Source organism: Polyodon spathula, chromosome 10 (assembly GCF_017654505.1).
Source record: "Polyodon spathula isolate WHYD16114869_AA chromosome 10, ASM1765450v1, whole genome shotgun sequence".
In the NCBI taxonomy this organism is placed as follows: Eukaryota; Metazoa; Chordata; class Actinopteri; order Acipenseriformes; family Polyodontidae; genus Polyodon; species Polyodon spathula.
The window spans coordinates 16,783,527-16,802,296 of record NC_054543.1 but is presented as its reverse complement, the minus strand read 5'-3'; the positions used below and the strand labels follow the sequence as shown (position 1 = coordinate 16,802,296).

The window sequence follows — 18,770 nt, the reverse complement described above, 5'->3', positions numbered from 1 at the left end:
TGTACCACTCATGAAACCGAAATATGTCCCAAATCATACCTTTTTTATTTCCTGTATATTTTAGTATTTACATTATGAATGTACATTACTACCACTGCAACACCTGCAGCTTTGAAATGTATTTGTATTTTATCCCGTGTCTTGGTGCCACAACAGGCTTAGGCTTGAGCACCAAAATCATGCTGTCACATCTTACATTGTCCTGCTCACAACAATTATAGACCATAATACTGAAATAGGTACTTTTCAAACTAACCATTAAACTCTTTTGTGGGTTATACTTCAGTAGTGAGGCAGAATGCATCTTGACTTGTACAACCACTTCACTAAGAGCTGAATGCATATACAGTGAACTCCACTTAATTCAAATCTCTGGGGACCATACAAATAGTTTGAGAGGTGCAAAATTCGATTTAAACAAATTATGTAAATTGCCCCATTGTGTGGACATTTAGAGCTATTTCCATAGTAAATGGGCAGAAATAAAACACAGACGTTACTGTATTTTACTTTGATGTTTTTATTTATTTTTTCTTTATGAACAACATCCTCGCTGGCTGCACTTTGGCAACCCCTGATAATATTATATTGTAGTTCTTTACCTGAGGCAGGGATGGTGCTGTTGCTAGATTGACATCATTTTGACTTGGGAATTCACCAACCACAGGGCCTGGGAAACGAGCACATCAGGAGTTAAACTATAGTGGTTCAAAAGTCGCATTTCACGGATATGCTGGGAAAAAGTAAATCAGTCATTTTGACTTGTAATACTTTAGGATACCTGGTGGATAACAAAGTTAATGAAGATCCAGCTTTGTATTAAAAGAAAAAAAAAATTACTAACGTGGATGTAAGATTCTATGTTCTGCTTGTGTTAAAAACAAAGCTCAACTGCTGAGAAACAAGAATAAATTATCTCTGTGGAAATGGGTTTAATTAAACCTCTTACTATATATGTATTTAATATATGTATTTGTCTATGCAAACAGCATGCCCAATGATCACTAAATAAATAAAAACATTTCATAAAATCAACATTTTAAATGACCTAGCAGCTTCTAGTCATATCAAATGTGCAAGTAAAGGATTCAAAACTAGGACTAATGACACAGCTTTGGAAATATCTGTCACAGCACTTCATCCTAATTCTGTTGGCCTAAACGTTCTGCTTCAGTTGCTGCACTGGGAATTAGAAAAAAAACAAAATTGGCAAGATCTGACTTCTGAAGGACACAGTCGCAGCACATCCTTGAATTTCTGATTTCCACTCGTCATTTGTAAGAATAACAGCATCCCAAGGCCCCATGCCACTGCTAAGATGTTTTATTTGCTCTTAAAATAAGAAGTCTCGTCTACATTTGCCACTGACAAACAAGAAACTTGACACAGTAGTGTTTATTTACAATTTGTACTGAAAGAAGTCGAGTCAGCTTCGAATTACTGGGATCTTTTGTGATTGTGACTCCTTATAAATATAATATCAAGTTCAGCCCACTCATTTAGTTGCCTTTCAAAAATGGTAATTTCTTTGTCGAGATTAGACCAAGACTGGAATCGTTATTTACGGAGTCTAACTGGAGAATTATGTAATCTTAACATAACGTCCATAAACATGTAAGCAACATTGGAAGTGTGTTCTGTACATTGGACATATTGTTTATTTCTCCCTGATGTGAAATACTCACATGAATCCATTTCCCTGGACAGGACGTGTACTGACACCTTGTGTCTTTTGGGAGCGTCCACAGCAAGCAGGTCCTGCAATAAAGTTAAGGGGTTATTACCTTAATACAGTGGCAAATCTCTTTTTTTAAGCTCAAATAACAGAAAGCAGAAGAGACAATTTTGAGAACAGTATGTTTTACTGCCTTCCTTATTTCTATCACTATCGGATTAAATAAATAACCCAATACATGTACAAAAACTTAGCGATGTATAAGTAAATTGACTTCAACAGAGACAAAGTGAAAAGTAAAAGGGAAAGAAACGAGGCACTTCTGGAGCAGCACTGCTCTGTTACGAAGTGCAGACTCTGTTTTGTTAAACCTTGGCTTTAATACTTTTATATGTATTAGATTGTGCCTCTATTAATATTCAAGGACTTGCATAGTGAAAATCACCTTTAGGTAAGTGAAGAGTCACTCTTTGTTGCTTGGTAACATGACGTGGTTTTTACACACTCTGAAACTTTAAATAAATCCTAGCCCTGCAGATTAACACAGGAGTGAAAACAGTGGCCTCAGCTGCTAATTTAGTTGCTGTGCTGCAGAAAAGACAATACTTAAAATTACACTGGGAAGTAAACATCCTACTACATAAATTCAATATGCCATGCTATTACAAAAAAGTCTTTTTTTCTCTGCACCAAATTTATGAAAAATTGAAACATTTAACAAATAAATCCCTAATGGTATTCAGCCTGTAAAATATGCAGAACACCTGGAAGGATTCTATTTGAATGGTTTAAAAAAACAAAACAAAACAAAATCAAAACAGCAGTGTTAAAGCCAACCCCCATATTATGTACAAACATTGGTTTGCTGCAAAACCACCCTAGTTTTTGTAATACCCTAGTTTTTTTTTTTTTTATTTAGAAAAGCTCCAGCTAGATCAAAAGATATGCATTTGATATTTCACACAGAATGCAACATAATGTGAATTTGCAGTAACGTTTAAATAGGTTAGTTCAATAGCTCCAACAGAAAAAGACTGCTTCCCAGAATACTGGTTTGAGCAATACAAAGGCAAGCAGTGAAACCCTTACTGTCTAATAGCAACAGAAAACATCCACTATACCATATATATATCATATATATATATACTATATATATTATATAATATATAATATATTATATTTATATATATAATATATATAATATATTACACACACACATATATGTGAGCTAACTGACTTTGTAACCCAACTGCACACTACACAAGTTATCCCAGTAAAAGCATTAAAGGTATGCTTGTAAATACTGATTGCTTCCATTTCTTTCAGATGTAAAATATCAAAAGAGGAACTGATCCAGATTATTGTGTGTTGCAGATATTCAGCAGAGTAAATTGGATTAAAAGACATTGCCAATGATTCCCTGGAGACCTAGTATATTGCCCCATAATTGAAGGCTTCTTTTGAAACTGCTTTTTATACATTTTCTTATGGAACAAATAACATGGCCATCAAATTAGTACAGGCCAAAGATTAACTTGAATTGAAAGTCAAACACAACTTACCCTGTAGAACTGCATTATGTTTTCTTTGGTCAGTGTTTTTAGATATGCAACTTCAGTATTATCTGAAAACGCACACAAACAAAAAAAAACACACACACACAACAGATTTATTCATCTGAATATTAATCCGGTTTCAAAATGTCTTCCACACATTTTCTCTCTAGTTTTACAAGTACATGCAGGTATTTGTTTGGGATACCATAACTCTAATTTTGAATTTACACCCATAGCTTTAAGATTACAGGAATAATGATACATTTATCATACAACTTAATTCAGTTTTAGATAATTACACTACCTAAATCCAATTTTGAAAAACCTGCACAGCACTCTATCCAAAACAGGACTGACAGTTTAATTGAATCTATAAAAGTAAAGCATTAGTTTAACTTACTGAGTCAATTGTCTGTACGCATTTATTTGTCATTCAATTATAATTCTTCAACCACTTTTGGTGACCCCATTTGTGTGTGTGTGTGTATATATATATATATATATATATATATATATATATATATATATATATATATATATATATATATCGTTGTTTCACACAAACATTGTATTTGATTATAGCTTGGTATTTAGAACAGAGTACACATGTCAATGTGTGTAGTTGTTTATGTTGACTTTTAGAGTAATTGTAATTACAGCAGCATAACTGTAACTAATTGAACAAAATACCATTGCAATTGTAACATCAGCTAACAATTCTGCTGTAACTAATAATAATATAATTGACCCCAGGACTGCAAATAACATGAACTACTATAATCAGAACAAATGGCTTAAACAAGAACACAAAAAATGTAAACTTACCATTGTGAAATCAAAAACCCTACATACTTGTTTAAGACTGACTGTTGAATTAATAAAATGGATATTGCATTTTAGTTTCCCAATGCAGAGAGGTTGAAATGCCAAGGTGCTGGGAAGCCGCAGCCCTGTTTCACAGGAGAACCAGTAAGAACACACAGCTTTATTAAACTGTGCTTCTTCAAGCAAATCGATCGCTTGAACCGATGGGAGAGAGGGTGACGCACACATGCAATTTACAGCGTAATTGTTTTTTTGTTTTTGTTTTAATCCTTTGCACACACAATACAAGCATGTGTCAGTTCGGTCCATGTTTTCTAAACTGTAACATTATTTTTTAAAATATGAATGTGACTTCTTTGAGTGAAACAGTGTGTATTGACTGGAGCTATAGGTAGAAAGAGTTGTATTAAAACAAACTCTATAATACAGAACACCCATTTCTTTTACAAGATCTCGCCTAAACATAATTGCATCTTATTATATAAAATAAATTAACTTAGCCCAAGTTCCCTTTTAGCTGAATTTAATTTTAGAGCACAAACAGATACAAATCAGTACCAATTCATTAGGATGGGAGTACATTTTTTTTCAGCGTGAGTGCAGTAAGTGTGATGAATTGGGTGACAAATGTAATCATTGTCGTCCTGTGTCCTACACAACCACTGACACGGAGGTACATCTTGCTGCAACCCAGACTCCGCTACATCCTAAATCATTTCTTACTGGTTTGGTAACCATGTATTTAAATGGAGACTTATTCATTAGTCAATATTTTTATATTATATTGACTTGCTTGTTTTTAAGACAAATCTGCTGATTAACCCTTTGCAGTCCTAAGTTGGACCAGGTCCGACATTACAAATTTCCCTTTCCTGGACGTAAAGCACAGGTCTCTAGTCGTTATTTTTCTGGAAAAAGCAGAGAAAACCTTTCAATGGCCGAGTGAGACCGATAGGAGCCGAATGAAACTGAACACCCCCCCCCCCCCCACCACCAAAAAAAAATGGGCGTTTCTCATAGCCCCATGCATTACAGCGATAACACAGACATAACAAAGGAGGTAGCTGCTTCTGCATCCAGGGCTCAAAGTATATCACAGACATTTGCAGAGCGTTTTGAGATGCTACAGTAATAAAATAATGACTTGGATTGCATTATTGAGCAGTTTGGTGATAAAACGAGTGATCAGGAGAGGATTTATCAGTATGCACGTCTATAAAGAGGTATGTGAAAAATACAGCAAACAACGGGTGGGGCTTGGCTGTAGATACAGTACTGAGTGTTTTTTTTGTAATTCAATACCTTTTGAACCTGTTTTACTCTGAAAAAAAAAAAATTTAAACAGCACGCGTAAAATAAACAGCGCGTGTGAAAATAAATTGTGACCTGACGAGCGCTGAATAAATGGACTGCAAAGGGTTAAGGGGGGGGGGGGGGGTGGTTTGGTATAGACTATATGAATGTTTATCGAAGCTCTGAACTACACCCATCGTGTGTACATGTAAGTGGGAAATACGGATGAATGGACAGGTTTACCAATATATGCCCAGACTGACCCTTACCTCTGTCGAAGTTGTACTGCTGTGAGATGATCTCCCCCCAGTACTTGGCACACTCCGCTCCCAGCTTCTTGGGCTTGTCCAGCCGGCGGATCGCCAGAGCCTGGATGTGTTTCTGGAAAGCCTCGTCCTGCATCTCCTCAATGCTCTTCTCCATAGTCTTCAGAAAAGCCTCCACTCTGCTCTCCAGGTAGTGAGGCGCCTTCTCTGACTGGATAATAAAGCGCAGGCCCTGGACACCATTCGCTCTCCGAGGTCCGCTGAACACAATGTACCCTAAGAGACAATAAACCAGCCACAATAACACTTGAGAATGCATTTACTCTGCTGAACTTGTAACTATGGCTATGCAGTTATACCCAATCTCCAGACAGAAGATTCAAATTAGACACAACTTAGGTGCCATGATTCAAATACAACGCTTCAATCAAACACACTGCATCTATGTTTCTTACTAAAGGTCTGACTGTCGCATCACTTGGTAACCTAAGGAATCATTTCTTTCATATTTACTACTGCTGTTCGGGTGTAAATATTCCCTCAGGAACCAGGTGCTGCTGCTTGATTATTCCTGTACATGCCTGTTCGAATGATGCAATCATTCTAAAAGACAGATGACAAAGCTAAAACCACATTTATATGGGCACAAACAAGTACAATCAATATCACTACATTTCCAGTTGCATTTCCTTTCTTCAGGTTTGAAGACAGAAGTGTGTCCATCACCATCAGACAAAATTAAAATTAACAATTGACAATCTTCATTTACATCTATACAGTGCAATACCAAGCGGTCACGGATATGCTCTTTCGGCGCAAAGTAACTGCCCCCTGTGCTATAAAAGGATAAGGAAGCGTGAGCTGCCCTTCGCTCACCCAGCTGCTCCTTGGTGCGCAGGGTGTTGAAGCAGGGCTCCGAGATGATCTGACAGAAGAGCTCCAGCAGCATGTTCTCATGGGTGTTCTGCATGTCAGTCTGGTAATAAATCTCAATCCCGCAGTTATTGTGAACCTCGTTTCTCTGCTGGTAAACAAACCAGCCCCCTGGAGAGTACATATAAAAAAAAAAAAAAAAAAGATCAGCTGCTGTAATCACATCGGGACATGATTAGTCACTATGATGGGACAGTGAAGCATCATTTCGTTGACTTCTAAACACCACGCAACTTGAAATGTACAGATAATACACAAGGGGGTTATTGAGGAAAATCAATGTGTGATGTTGTCATACATCCCTTTAAGTCCAGACAGAACACAAATTCCTGTTCAAATCCAATTTCAAACTCTACTTGTGCAGAAGAAAAAACTAAAAAAAAATATCCACTGTCAGACAGTAACAGATTGTTGTAAACGAGTATAATTTTTTTTTCTCCTAATGAAAATTTTCTCCAAAGATGGAAGTTAATTAAAACACAATGGTGTTACTCAACATGTGGTCGGTGTGACATTTAATTGAACAGCTGTTAAAAGGTACTGTGCACCACACCATTTTCTTTTAATATATTACATACAACAAGGTTGTTACCTAATCAAGTAAATGTTGGCTATTATCTGTTTCTTGTAAAATGTTTTAAATAATTCAGAATACAAAAACACATATAATTAATAGTAACCCTAAATAATAATAGGATTTATGCAACTCATTAAAGGATTAAAGTAAATGTAAAGCAATTCCTATTAATTGCTTATAAATTAATTATTTAGTAATTTAAGGAATTATTTTTTTCAGTAAACCATCTTTTGAGTGGTAACCTCCAGTTAATTGCTTGGCAAGGTAAAAGGAGAAAAAAAAACACAACAGACTTACCGTCAGGAACTTGAACCTCTCTGTACCGAATCAGCTGGCTTGGGAGCAGTGGCTTGACGTGGGCATGCTCAATAAGCTTGTCTTCAACCATCTGCATCATACCTAGAGCTGCCTGAAATGAAAGAAGACAGGTAAGCAGGCACATGTGCATGAAGAGCACTGTAGTTTGAGATCTCACATATTTGTATTTCAGCAGGTTTGTGGTAATGGAAAACATCCCTGTCCTTATGTAACATCTATCAAAAGTTATGAGCCCACCTGCTGCCAAAAAAAAAAAGCGTCTAGAACCACAAATCAGTCACTTTTGATCAGATCACCTCCAGAACCATTTTGGAAGAAAAAGCCTTCAAGATGGTTTGCAGACAGCCATATCAGACAGAAGGTCACTCAACATATTTTGCACTGGTGACAGCTACACCTTCCCATGTTTCAAGTCAATAGTCCGAAAAACAAATAAAAAAAACAGACATTTGTCAGATACTCAATCTTAAGATGTGTACTCTGTCCCTGATGCGAGAAGGGAACAACAAAAAGCTGCACTGTTCACCAAGAGCCCTGACCCTCTCTTTGGAATCAGACTAAGTATTAATGGTTAATTCTAATTGGACAGAGCTACATTGTTGAGGCTTGCAGTGTCACTGAGAATAGAATGTTGGTGTGATTTGGGCAAACTTTGTCACAACGTTGGTATAAACTTAGGCTAAATTAACTAAAATATGGTAGAATTCCAGTTGAATTATAGATGCAGTACAGCTCTGTAACCTAGTCACACAGAAAACAAAAAAGGCTTTTCTTAAAAGGGGTGACAGCAAACCAACCTGTTTCGTTATATTTCCATGGAGAAGTGCTTCAATGTGTAACCGTGACAACAGCTGAGGTATGAAGGCCTTGAGGCGAGGAAGAGTGACATCTGGAACAGATGATATTTAGGCAGCTTGAATCAAATGACAAGAGTTTTTAAACCACTGAAGCAACCCCATATAAAAACGACACACCATACCACATAAGAATTTAAGTTTAAATTCACAATCCCTTCCATCCCTGCATTAGATGGAATATTTTTTTGGCTCTGGAAACACTTCTGTCAAGCAGTAAATGCTGTAATGTGGATATGTCAGTATAACCACCTTATGCTTTGAATGCACACAACGTGTGACCCAGATTCAAGGGAAAGTGTTAAGTGCGACAGAAGAGCATTTACTAAACAAACTCACTCTCAAGAGAACACTAGTCTGGTCTGTCAGAAAATGTCTCAAGTCATTACACCAAATAAATAAATTACATTAAAAAGACAGAGAGATCTGTGAAGGTACCTTGTGAGATAGAAGGTAGCCATGACCACAGGCCAATACCTGTTTTCACATTATTCAGTAATACAGTACACAGAAAACAAATTCAGACAAACAGTAGCTGCCATTTAGTCTAAAAGTGGGCTTATCACAAGTAGATGTATAAAACAATATAAAATATTATAAAATGTACAGATTAATATGACTATACAGATTTATTGTGTTTTTTACATTATTCATTATTATTCTTGCAGATAATTAATTTGTACAGAACATTTAAGTAAAACTAGGCTTGTCCCCAAAAGCAATCTATTAAAAAAGGCTCCCCCATATTAAAAAAATGTAATACAAAAAGAAAACCATGCTGTCACGCTATTGCTCTCCACAAAATAGCCCAGAGTTGTCCAACTGATACCAAAAGACTGCTCTTTTTACATATGAGGCCTCATATTTTATGGTTTTGAAAAGACTGCAAGGACATTTAGCAGTCTTTTACAGAACATACCGTCAGTTGAAATGTATGAAAAACAATTGTGTGTTAAACCTTGTAAATGTGCAATAAGCACTGTCTTCGTTTCCAGTAAAACTCAACCTATTTGCATACAGTATCATACACACAATATATACAATATCATTTTCTCGCTCCTGGTCCTCGGTTTGGATATTTCAACCAAAGAGGTTGAGCAGCTCTGAGTAAGCAGTAGTAAAAAAAATATATATCATAAAGTGAGGAGCTTTTTTGTGTACCAATGGAAAATAGCAAAATGTAACTTGATGGTCAACTAACACTACCACCGCCAAGGCAGTCATTGACGGTTTTCACTTTTAAAATTTAAATTACTCCGCGTGTGTTAAAGATCCATGGTTGTCTGATCTTTACTTTACCTAAATACTTATATTAAATACCCTGACGGTGCTTGAAAGGCAGAATCGCACAAATAAAGTTATAAGCACTTCTACCTTGAACCGCCAAAAAGCTGTCATTTTGACGGCTTGTTACATGTTTTTACTGTTAAAATAACCTACAATACGCTATTTTTTATGTGTACAAGCCATTTTGTTATCTCTACCTCCACTGAGTTTACAGCAGTATGTATATGAATAGACTATTGCTCTTGAAATCTAGATATGTGTTATCCAAATATCCATTGTAATCCTATCAGTTCCTTGGAGAAATGCCGTCTGGCTGTCTACGTGAGCATATAGTCTACTGTCTTATAATATTACTATTACAAGAATTTTTCAAGAAATCTTGAGATCTTTGCATTTTGATTTGAGAGCAACTACAGATATATTTGCCTTGGCATCAGAAATTTGGAACACCTTAATTGAAAACAGAATTGCCTACTTCAAACTAGACATAAAACATTACATAGACAGGCAGCTGTTTCCGACAAAAGCACAGTGTCACGGGACACAATAAATGTAAAACAAACCTGTTAAATTTGGGATCAAGTTTTGGCTGGCAGTGGTCCCTACACCCTACCTGTGCAAAGACGAAACTAGCCCAGCTGGTCAGAGACTGGGTGACAATGTGGTACTTAAGCTGATATAACTGTACTTAGGAAAAGGGATGAATGTTTTCAAGGAAAAAAAAGCCTGGTTGGAACAGTAAACAAAGCGAGAAGAGAGTTTCCACCATCTGTGCAAAACTTAGTACTCAGTGAAAGCAATCACCGGTGTCCAGTTGCAATGTACTAGCATGACAGCCATCAATTCTTCATTTTTTACAAGGAATCAAACCATGGAAAATATCAGTAGGTGAGATTTCATCTTGATGCTAGCCAGAGTGTTGGCAGAAACATTTCGACTAGAAAACTACAAGTGGCAGGGAAACGCAGCTCAACCTGGATACAGTGCACACCATGTGACACACACAACAGAAAACAATGCCAGGTAACTAAATGCCATAAAAATAAAACTTCTGATATCTGTGCCCAGTGTGAAAGAGCAGCATTGGTAAATGCACACAACAAGTTAATAAGCGTTACATCTGTGTGGATAGTGCTAATAAGGGGGCTATCTTGAAGTAAGTTTCCCTCAATGTGCATTCATGTTACACAATGGGAATCATTTTCTTTTTTATAATTACTTTGTTTTGACAATTTTGTATGTACATATACCAGTTTACAACCTTTTACACACTATTTTCTTTTCAAATGTTTATTTTAGTTTTTCATTTGAAGTCACACGCTATATGTGCTAATTTTTAAAATAAAGCCTTTGTTTATTTTTTCATTGAAATACAGTGTTTCTGATATGCAAATGTTAGCTATGATGTTCATGAATACATCTTTTGAGTTGTACCTGAAAGTTTGTCTTATTATCTTATTTGTCTTATTTTCATATCAAAGCTGTTTAAAATGTATCTGTTAAAATGACTGCTGCTGGCGGTTCTAGGCAGTTGCATAAACCCGACGGTTTTAGTGCTAAAAGACTTGACAGCACTGTCTTACCATCCAGAGCCTCCTTGAGTTCATCTTTGGTCCAGGCAACCTCTGTCATTAACAGTCTCAAGTAATACATGGCGTGCTGGTGTGGTTGCTCAGCCCGGAAGTTGTTTAATGATCTCATGTACTGGAAGGAGGGAAAACAAAAAAAGGGGGACAATTGCCAGTCCAGATTGTTTATATCGTCTCTACAGTAGTTTTAGCTGCAGGGACACAAGTTTCCTCTCCTCCTAACCCTTATCACCATGTCACTCTGTTAGCTTTGCGTGTGCTCTTACTACTAATGAACTTGCAGAAGCAGGGGGTTATTGAAAGGACACTGTTAAGCAAGCAAACCTGATTTAGAAAAAGGGACGTCAATGTTTGGCTCATGGTTTAATTAAAAGCCTCTTGGGGAAAAAAAATAGATGTTAAAGTCAATTTACAGCTGACAGTATAGTTTTTACAGAGGCTTTTTTCCCCTACCCACAGCTAGCTTGAAGAACACTGGAAATGTGTCAATGCATAGCTGACAATGTGCCCTTCACCGAAAATAATCATTTGATGCTTGTCTACAGCTGTTTTCTGTAGAATTGTACTTGAAAGGTGGCCATGCAACCAGAACATTGCTTCTATGGAATAAAACAAGCTGACATTTTAGAGATGCACAGCCTGTTTAATGAAGATGATTTTGTTTGTGTCAGCTTGTCCTTCGATAATCCCTGGAAGACATCTTAAAATCTCATCTGGATCCAGAGTTTAAAACACCAGGTTGCAGAGAGAAGTTAGAAATACGTGCGACAGACAATAGCGTTCTTTTACACAAGGGCATACTGTCAATTATCCAGAGATTTCATTTGTAAAGCCAGCAGTGGTCTATCCACATTTTCTTAAACTGGTATTTAACACAAAACAATTTTTAAATTTGGATAAGGAACTACACCTTTAAAAAGCATGTAAAAATTCATAATAAGTTCCACAACTTCAGAGAGGTTTACAGTTCACCTGTTGGTCCTATACAGCATTACTTTGTACAAATCAGGTCAAGACCTGTTCATTAAAAATGCAGTGCGTGAGCTTACCGCTTCCTTAATGATGTCAAATCTCCTCTCGTCAATCTCGAAGGTGGCCATTTTCTCAACAATCTTCTTCAGCAGAATGTGCTGCTTGTCATTATAGCCCTTTACAGAGAGCTGTGGAGAGGCATAAGTATCGGTACTGAGCTTTACAATGATGTGCAAGCTGCTGAAGTCAACAGCATTCTCAGAAACAGATGGGGTGGCAAGGGTTAATAAAAGCTACCTCAAGTGCTTAGCCAATGCATTCATTTAATAAGGTTCCCTTTTTATTCTGTATAATATCTTTTACACTGCAGTACACAGAAACTATAATAAATCACAAAAGGCACTCAATGATTTAAAGGCATAATTATGCAGTAGGCACCAAACATCTACTCTCCAGACTTTCCCTAATAATTACACAGCGAAAACCAAAGTCAATATTGACAGATAGCTGAAACACAGCTCTGTAAACTGTCAAGCTAGACCAGTTATAACAGAGCGGGATGGAAAGAAACTAAAAAGTACTTCACAATTATTCAACATCTTGTCCTACAGAGCTGGTAAATGCAGAATTACTTTGCTGTTGTTGCAGTAACCTAGCTGTGAAAACTGGAACTGGTATCATTGAAACACTGAAAACAAGCCTTCAGACCTGTTCAGATGGCTTTGTCGTCTGAGTTTTGTTACAAATCCAGTGATTATTAAAACGAAATTGTAGTAGTTTGTTTCTGTACTGGGAAAAATACATTTAAAAAAAAAACGTTTATGACGCGTAACTCAACCTTGACATATTTACACCCTACTCTCCCTGCATCCACCATTGTGAGGGTCATTCCTGTTCATATCACCACACTCCAACTCCAGTCAACCGAGTAGGAATACAAGGTAGTTTACTGGAATCTGCAGTGTAGTAACCTCCTCGTAAGTTAAAATAACACATACTACATTTATTCATGTGCATCTACAGATGCAACTGCAGTGTACTCCCTGCATTGGACAGCAGTGATACTCATCCATGCATGGATAATTGGAATACCATGCGAGCTGAATAAAAATAATAAAGAAAAAGGCACTATTGTCTTGTTGCCATCCAATGCTTCTTTCTACATGTTTATAAGAAGAACTCACTCTATTGGCAGACATAGGGCTTCTGTACATTGTACTGTATATATCTGGCTTTAATACTAAATGAAATACAGATCCTGCAATACGCGCATGTCATATAAGCGCGTATATATATATATATATATATATATATATATATATATATATATATATATATATATATATATATATATATATAATATAATATATATAACTGCTTTTTTAGTTTTTCATGCATTAAATTTGCATTTTTCGCTTGTCCAAGTCATCATTCCTCCTAACGTTTGGCTAGAATCCAACATCCTGTCTGTCCTTGGGGAGTTTGATACAGCAGAATCCGGCAAGCACCAGAAATGTTGCCTTCACTAGAACATGCACAATGGACATGACAATGTTAGAGTAACAGTTTACCAACTTGCCTCCTTTCATTTAGAATTTCACAAAGTTTATCAAAATATAGTTAAAGAAGTGGAACAAGTCTTTAAAATGCATTTTCATCACTGATCCAATTACCACTTGCTGAAGATTGCTTTTCACTTCATTTGTTTTCCGTTTATTTGGGACAGCCAGATTTTAAAGTAACATGCAGTAGCTTGGGGCCAAAACGCTGAGCTGACAAAGCACAAGTAGTGCCTTCATTAATGAAATAATGAGCTATCAAATCAGCTGGTGGAATTCCACACAAAAGAAGGAGGGAGACCATTAAAGTTTGCACGATCCAGGGGCCTAAAATTAAAACTTGGATACGTTTAGTTTTTAAAGCAGCAGCAGGAAAGCAAGTTAGAAAAGGGAAGAAAATCAGAAGATAAAACCCAGCTCAGAGCAAGACAGCCCCCCTCATGTTTAACATGTATAGTGCCATGTCAGACAGGTTATACTGGTGAAAGAAAGGGCTAAAAACGCCCTTTACAGAACTGCAGGCAGCAAGTGCATCCTTCCAAAACTCCAGTCTCAAGCAGCTTCCCCTCCTTCTCCCTGTGCGTCTACTTACAAGGACTGCATTCATTCCTGAGGCTATGGTATAGACCAAGCCTGAAAGCCGTGCTGCATAGGTATATTCTTTTAAATCATCCTTCAACAACCTGAGAAACAGGTAAGTCATGTTGCAATGGAGAGGGTCGGCATATAGGTAGTGACTAACAAAAAGAAAGAAAATTTTTTTTTGTTTGTTTTGGTGCGAGTGCGCTACCTCCAACATGGATGTGAAAACTAACAGAATGTATATGCAGCCTAATGACCGGTTTACATGTCAATGGGAGGAAGGTGGGTAAAAAGGATGGGAGTGATCAGGAAAAAACAAGTGTATAGCTGAAGAAGCTAACAAGGAGGTTTCTATTTTCCATTTTGGTGAACCAAAATCTATGGATGCCAGGATTTGGTTGATCCCTATTGAAGTGAATTGCTTGATACCCTCTACAATCTGCAACCTGTCTATTCTGGAATCCGGCATTGTTTTTAAGGCGCTTCTGCCCGACATCAGTGTAAATCTGACTCTGCAATCCAACATCATTTCAAGTGATTTTCTTTTCCAAGTTTAAAACTACTATATGATAAGTACAGTTAGTTTGTGCTCATCAAAAAAATATTTACCAAAAAGTTACACGGTGCCCAGTAGTGGAGCCAGCAGGAAGGTAGAGTGTGCGACTCTCCACTCCGCCCCGTCCGCCCCGAAAATGAAGGCTGGTGGGCCCCTCGACTGCCCAAACACACACTTAGAAAAATATACCTCCACACACGCGCTTGAATACGCAGTCATATGCTTAACTCTATAAAAGCCACAGGCCAATATAATCGCGCAACTGCACACCCTGTCTTTACCGCTGTTATTCTCCTATTAAAAATAAATTACTGCTTTGAAAACTACACTACCCAGAAGCCCAGTGACGACGCTTGTGCGATACGTTTTTGCATGTGTACTTTGTCATTGAATAATGAAAAATCACGTGGTTTTGTGGACGTTGTGCTGTTTGTCTTAATTAAGCTGTGCCTCATAGCTGACTACAGGCATGGCATTGAAGCCACACAAAGAAAGCATCTAACTAGTATCCTTTTTAAGGCTCAAACTGAAAAGGAGACTAAAGCATATTAATTAAGCATTAGATCTAGATTTGCATAATTAAGTTTTACTTTAAATGGATACTTTGTGCTCATAAATGAAGTTCCTTAACTTAAATGCAGAGTAAAACCCTTCTACACACCGGCATTCTGTATAATTCAGCATGATTTTTGGGTCACGACCAAATCCCTATTGTGTTCGAGACAGAACCTGCACTTTGGAATTTAAGTCTCTTCTGCCTAAAAGCAATGGAACTGACTGCAATCAGGCACCATCAGGGGCAGAGCTGGCTTCTCATGCCAAAATAGTTGTCTTATAATGTACTGGTGTCGTGATCCTATATCAAAGCAGATGTAACTGAAGTTATGAATTACTGTACAGTGGAATGCTGTTGTGCATAAAGTAAACTAAGACCACAACCTAAAATAATAGTCGATAAACCTTAAAAAACTGTAAAGGTACCTAAAATTGTTGAAAACATGGCAGGAGATGCAAATATTTGGCATACAAATGCTCACTTTGAAGTACTAAGAATCCAGCAGATTGCTTAGGAATACCATTTAATGTAAACAGTGAAGGGTTTATTGATGAAAAATACAAGAACATTGAAAAGAAACTGTTTTTCCTCACATTTCAGATAGACTTTAGACTCCTACCCCCTGTTGGGACAAGTTAAAAAATAGGTCCCCTGGGGGGGCGAAGGTATTCAAACTCTTTTTGACTTGATGTCAAGACACCCTGCAATGCACACATTGTCATGGATTTTATGGCAATATTAGATCAGAAGGCTCCATCACCTCCCCAGTAAGAATCTGGAACCAACTCCTAGTAATGTTGTTGAAGCTGGCACCCTGGAAGCCATCAAGAAGTTGCTTGATGAGATTCTGGGATCAATAAAACGAGCAAGATGGGCCGAATGGCCTCCTCTCGTTTGTAAACTTTATGTTCTTATGTTTTTATTAAATAAGATTTGATATTAAATATGATTGGCAAGCAAAAAATAAAATAAGATGTTAACCAAAAATTTGCAAACGTATTTTTAATTTTGGTGAAATAAAAATAGAACAAAATAATCATATTAAAATACTGTTATCGAACAACAACAATACTACAAATAACAATATTAAGTTAGAGGTCGGCACAGGGAGCCAGACTGCAGCAGGTTTCCTTTTACTACCCAGGCTTGATTATTAATTTGAGAATTTAAAGAAAAAGTAGAAAATATGACAATACAGTTGTAAGCGCAGGTCTCTGGCCGACGTAATTAAGACAATGTTAATAAAACAAGCTTTGTATTATGCAGAGATATCAAGCTTTATAGAAAACAATAACAGCGGCATGGACACCTCAGTAACAACAACTGCGATGACTATTCTTCACAGGAACTAAATCAGAAAGAAAACAGAAAATCATGTTGGCCACATGGACCATTTGGTTGAAAAGCAGGGTGAACTTTCTTAATAAATGGATGTAGCTCACCCCAAAATGAATAATTAGTATACTTTAAAGATCCAAGATTGTGACTGGTCAGCGTGTCAAAATATATAAATTCATAGTCTGCCTCCAAAATCAGTTTAGCCGTCTTATATTTTTATATACATTACTCTGCTGGCACATAAACAAAATAAAATCCCCAATTTAAAAAAAGTTTTAAACCATCATGGAAAACATAAATCACTTGCTGCTTCTTCAACTAATCAGTTTATGTCCGAGTACTTACATACATCCCATAGATGGTATTTTGAAGGTCATAGCTCAAGCCAGCTAACTCTGCTGCATATGCATACTCGTTGAGAGAATCTTTGAGGAGCTCAAGGTACAAATAGGCCATGTTACAATGCAATGGATCCACATAAGCAAATGGGCTGAAAGAGAATGTCACAATTAAGACTTATTCCCCTCACCCATCCCATGTGGGTTTTCAATCCCCTATCACTGGACCATATATAACAGACACAAACATGTCTCCATTAAAATACAAGCAGGTCTATTTTAATGATCTAAACTGAATTTCTAAACCTGTTTTAATGCGGTCCTTGTACAGTATTTCTGTTGCATGTAGCATTATTTAAGTGGCTTAACAAATCACCCCTGGGTGCACAAGCAGGATTGATACAGAGTTAAATAGGCTTCTGTTCAAATCTGCCACTGTTTAGATCTTTAGAACAGACTTTACAGTACTTCGGTATACATTGCATTTTACAGTTAACATTTAGCCAATTAGATTTTTAGGAGTTCAGTAAAAACAAGTAAACTGGGCATGACATGAAACTGACCTATTCATGTAAAACAATCGAGCAAGAAAATCATGGCAACTGAGACCACCATTTAAACATTTTATATAACAAAAAGAAACTGAAGTGCAATGTAAAATACAATCAGTTCTCCGATTTAACAATCCAATCTGAAAGAACCCCCCTGCCCCACCCCACCTAGTCCCATCAGTCAAGTGATACAGATAAAGAATAAGGACTCTACAACATCGATCAGTTACCCGACAGCTTCATAAGATACAAGAACATGCATGTCCTTATATAATACATACAACCTTCCTAAATATGGAATAGCACACTGCTCCAAGAATTAGATCCGTGCACATACCTGAAAAATTCAAAGTTGAGGCAAGCTTTTGGCAGGAAGAATTTGTCATCCTGTTTAAACCACACTTTGCTCATTGCAGTGTCCTGTAGTGAAAGGTGAATGTGTATTAATTGCAGTGTTCAATCTTACATCCAGTTACACGTTAAAGTTTACACCCCAATGGTTTGTTATGTAGGCTATTGTATTTATAGGACACACCTATAGAACAGCCATTTTAAACATGGACTCATTAGTAAAGACCTGGGTAATAGGCAAACTCTTTACATTAACAAATTTCACATTCTTAACCTTTACCGTAGAAAACTCATTACTTTTCCTGGGTCATTTGCATTCAAATGTATTGAACAGATACTGTGAACAAAGTCCTGTACCTTTATAAGAGAAGGGAATGAAGGAGCATCCTTTTCCAGGGGATAAATTTCAAAGTTCGTAGGGATAAATTCATTCTTCATGGGGAGCTTAAACTTTCCATTTAGGTCAGCATTTTGCCACTTCTACATCAAAACAAAACAAACAAAAAGTTACAACTTCTTATAGCTGACTTAATGGGGTCCTCCACAACATTTAAATTGGGGTGAGGGGCAGACCTGGGGTCAATTACACTTGTAACTAATTCAGAATGAATTGCAATTACAGTGTCATTTCAACTGAACATAGGAACACCTGCATTACTGTAGTAACTACACCAGATAAGTCTGTGTTTGTGATGTAGTGCTTCGTTAGTTAGAATAAACGAAACGTGTTAGTGTGTAGTTGATGTTACCTGTTATTATAATTACTGCAACAAAGCTGTAAGTGAACAAAATAT

At 36.9% G+C, this 18,770-nt stretch overlaps 1 protein-coding gene across 1 annotated transcript in view; it reads right to left on the bottom strand.

Moving 5' to 3' along the window:
- Positions 1 to 18,770, bottom strand: part of LOC121321877 (insulin-degrading enzyme) — a 43,392-nt gene that overhangs the window by 605 nt on the left and 24,017 nt on the right. Inside the window, exons 13-24 of the mRNA XM_041261188.1 lie at positions 18,334 to 18,456; positions 17,963 to 18,045; positions 17,082 to 17,226; positions 12,223 to 12,333; positions 11,168 to 11,288; positions 8,241 to 8,332; positions 7,423 to 7,534; positions 6,492 to 6,659; positions 5,619 to 5,891; positions 3,238 to 3,299; positions 1,686 to 1,758; positions 603 to 670 (exon numbers count right to left, since the gene is read on the bottom strand). Coding sequence (XP_041117122.1) covers positions 603 to 670; positions 1,686 to 1,758; positions 3,238 to 3,299; positions 5,619 to 5,891; positions 6,492 to 6,659; positions 7,423 to 7,534; positions 8,241 to 8,332; positions 11,168 to 11,288; positions 12,223 to 12,333; positions 17,082 to 17,226; positions 17,963 to 18,045; positions 18,334 to 18,456 — 1,431 coding nt within the window. The remainder of the gene's footprint in view (positions 1 to 602; positions 671 to 1,685; positions 1,759 to 3,237; positions 3,300 to 5,618; positions 5,892 to 6,491; positions 6,660 to 7,422; positions 7,535 to 8,240; positions 8,333 to 11,167; positions 11,289 to 12,222; positions 12,334 to 17,081; positions 17,227 to 17,962; positions 18,046 to 18,333; positions 18,457 to 18,770) is intronic.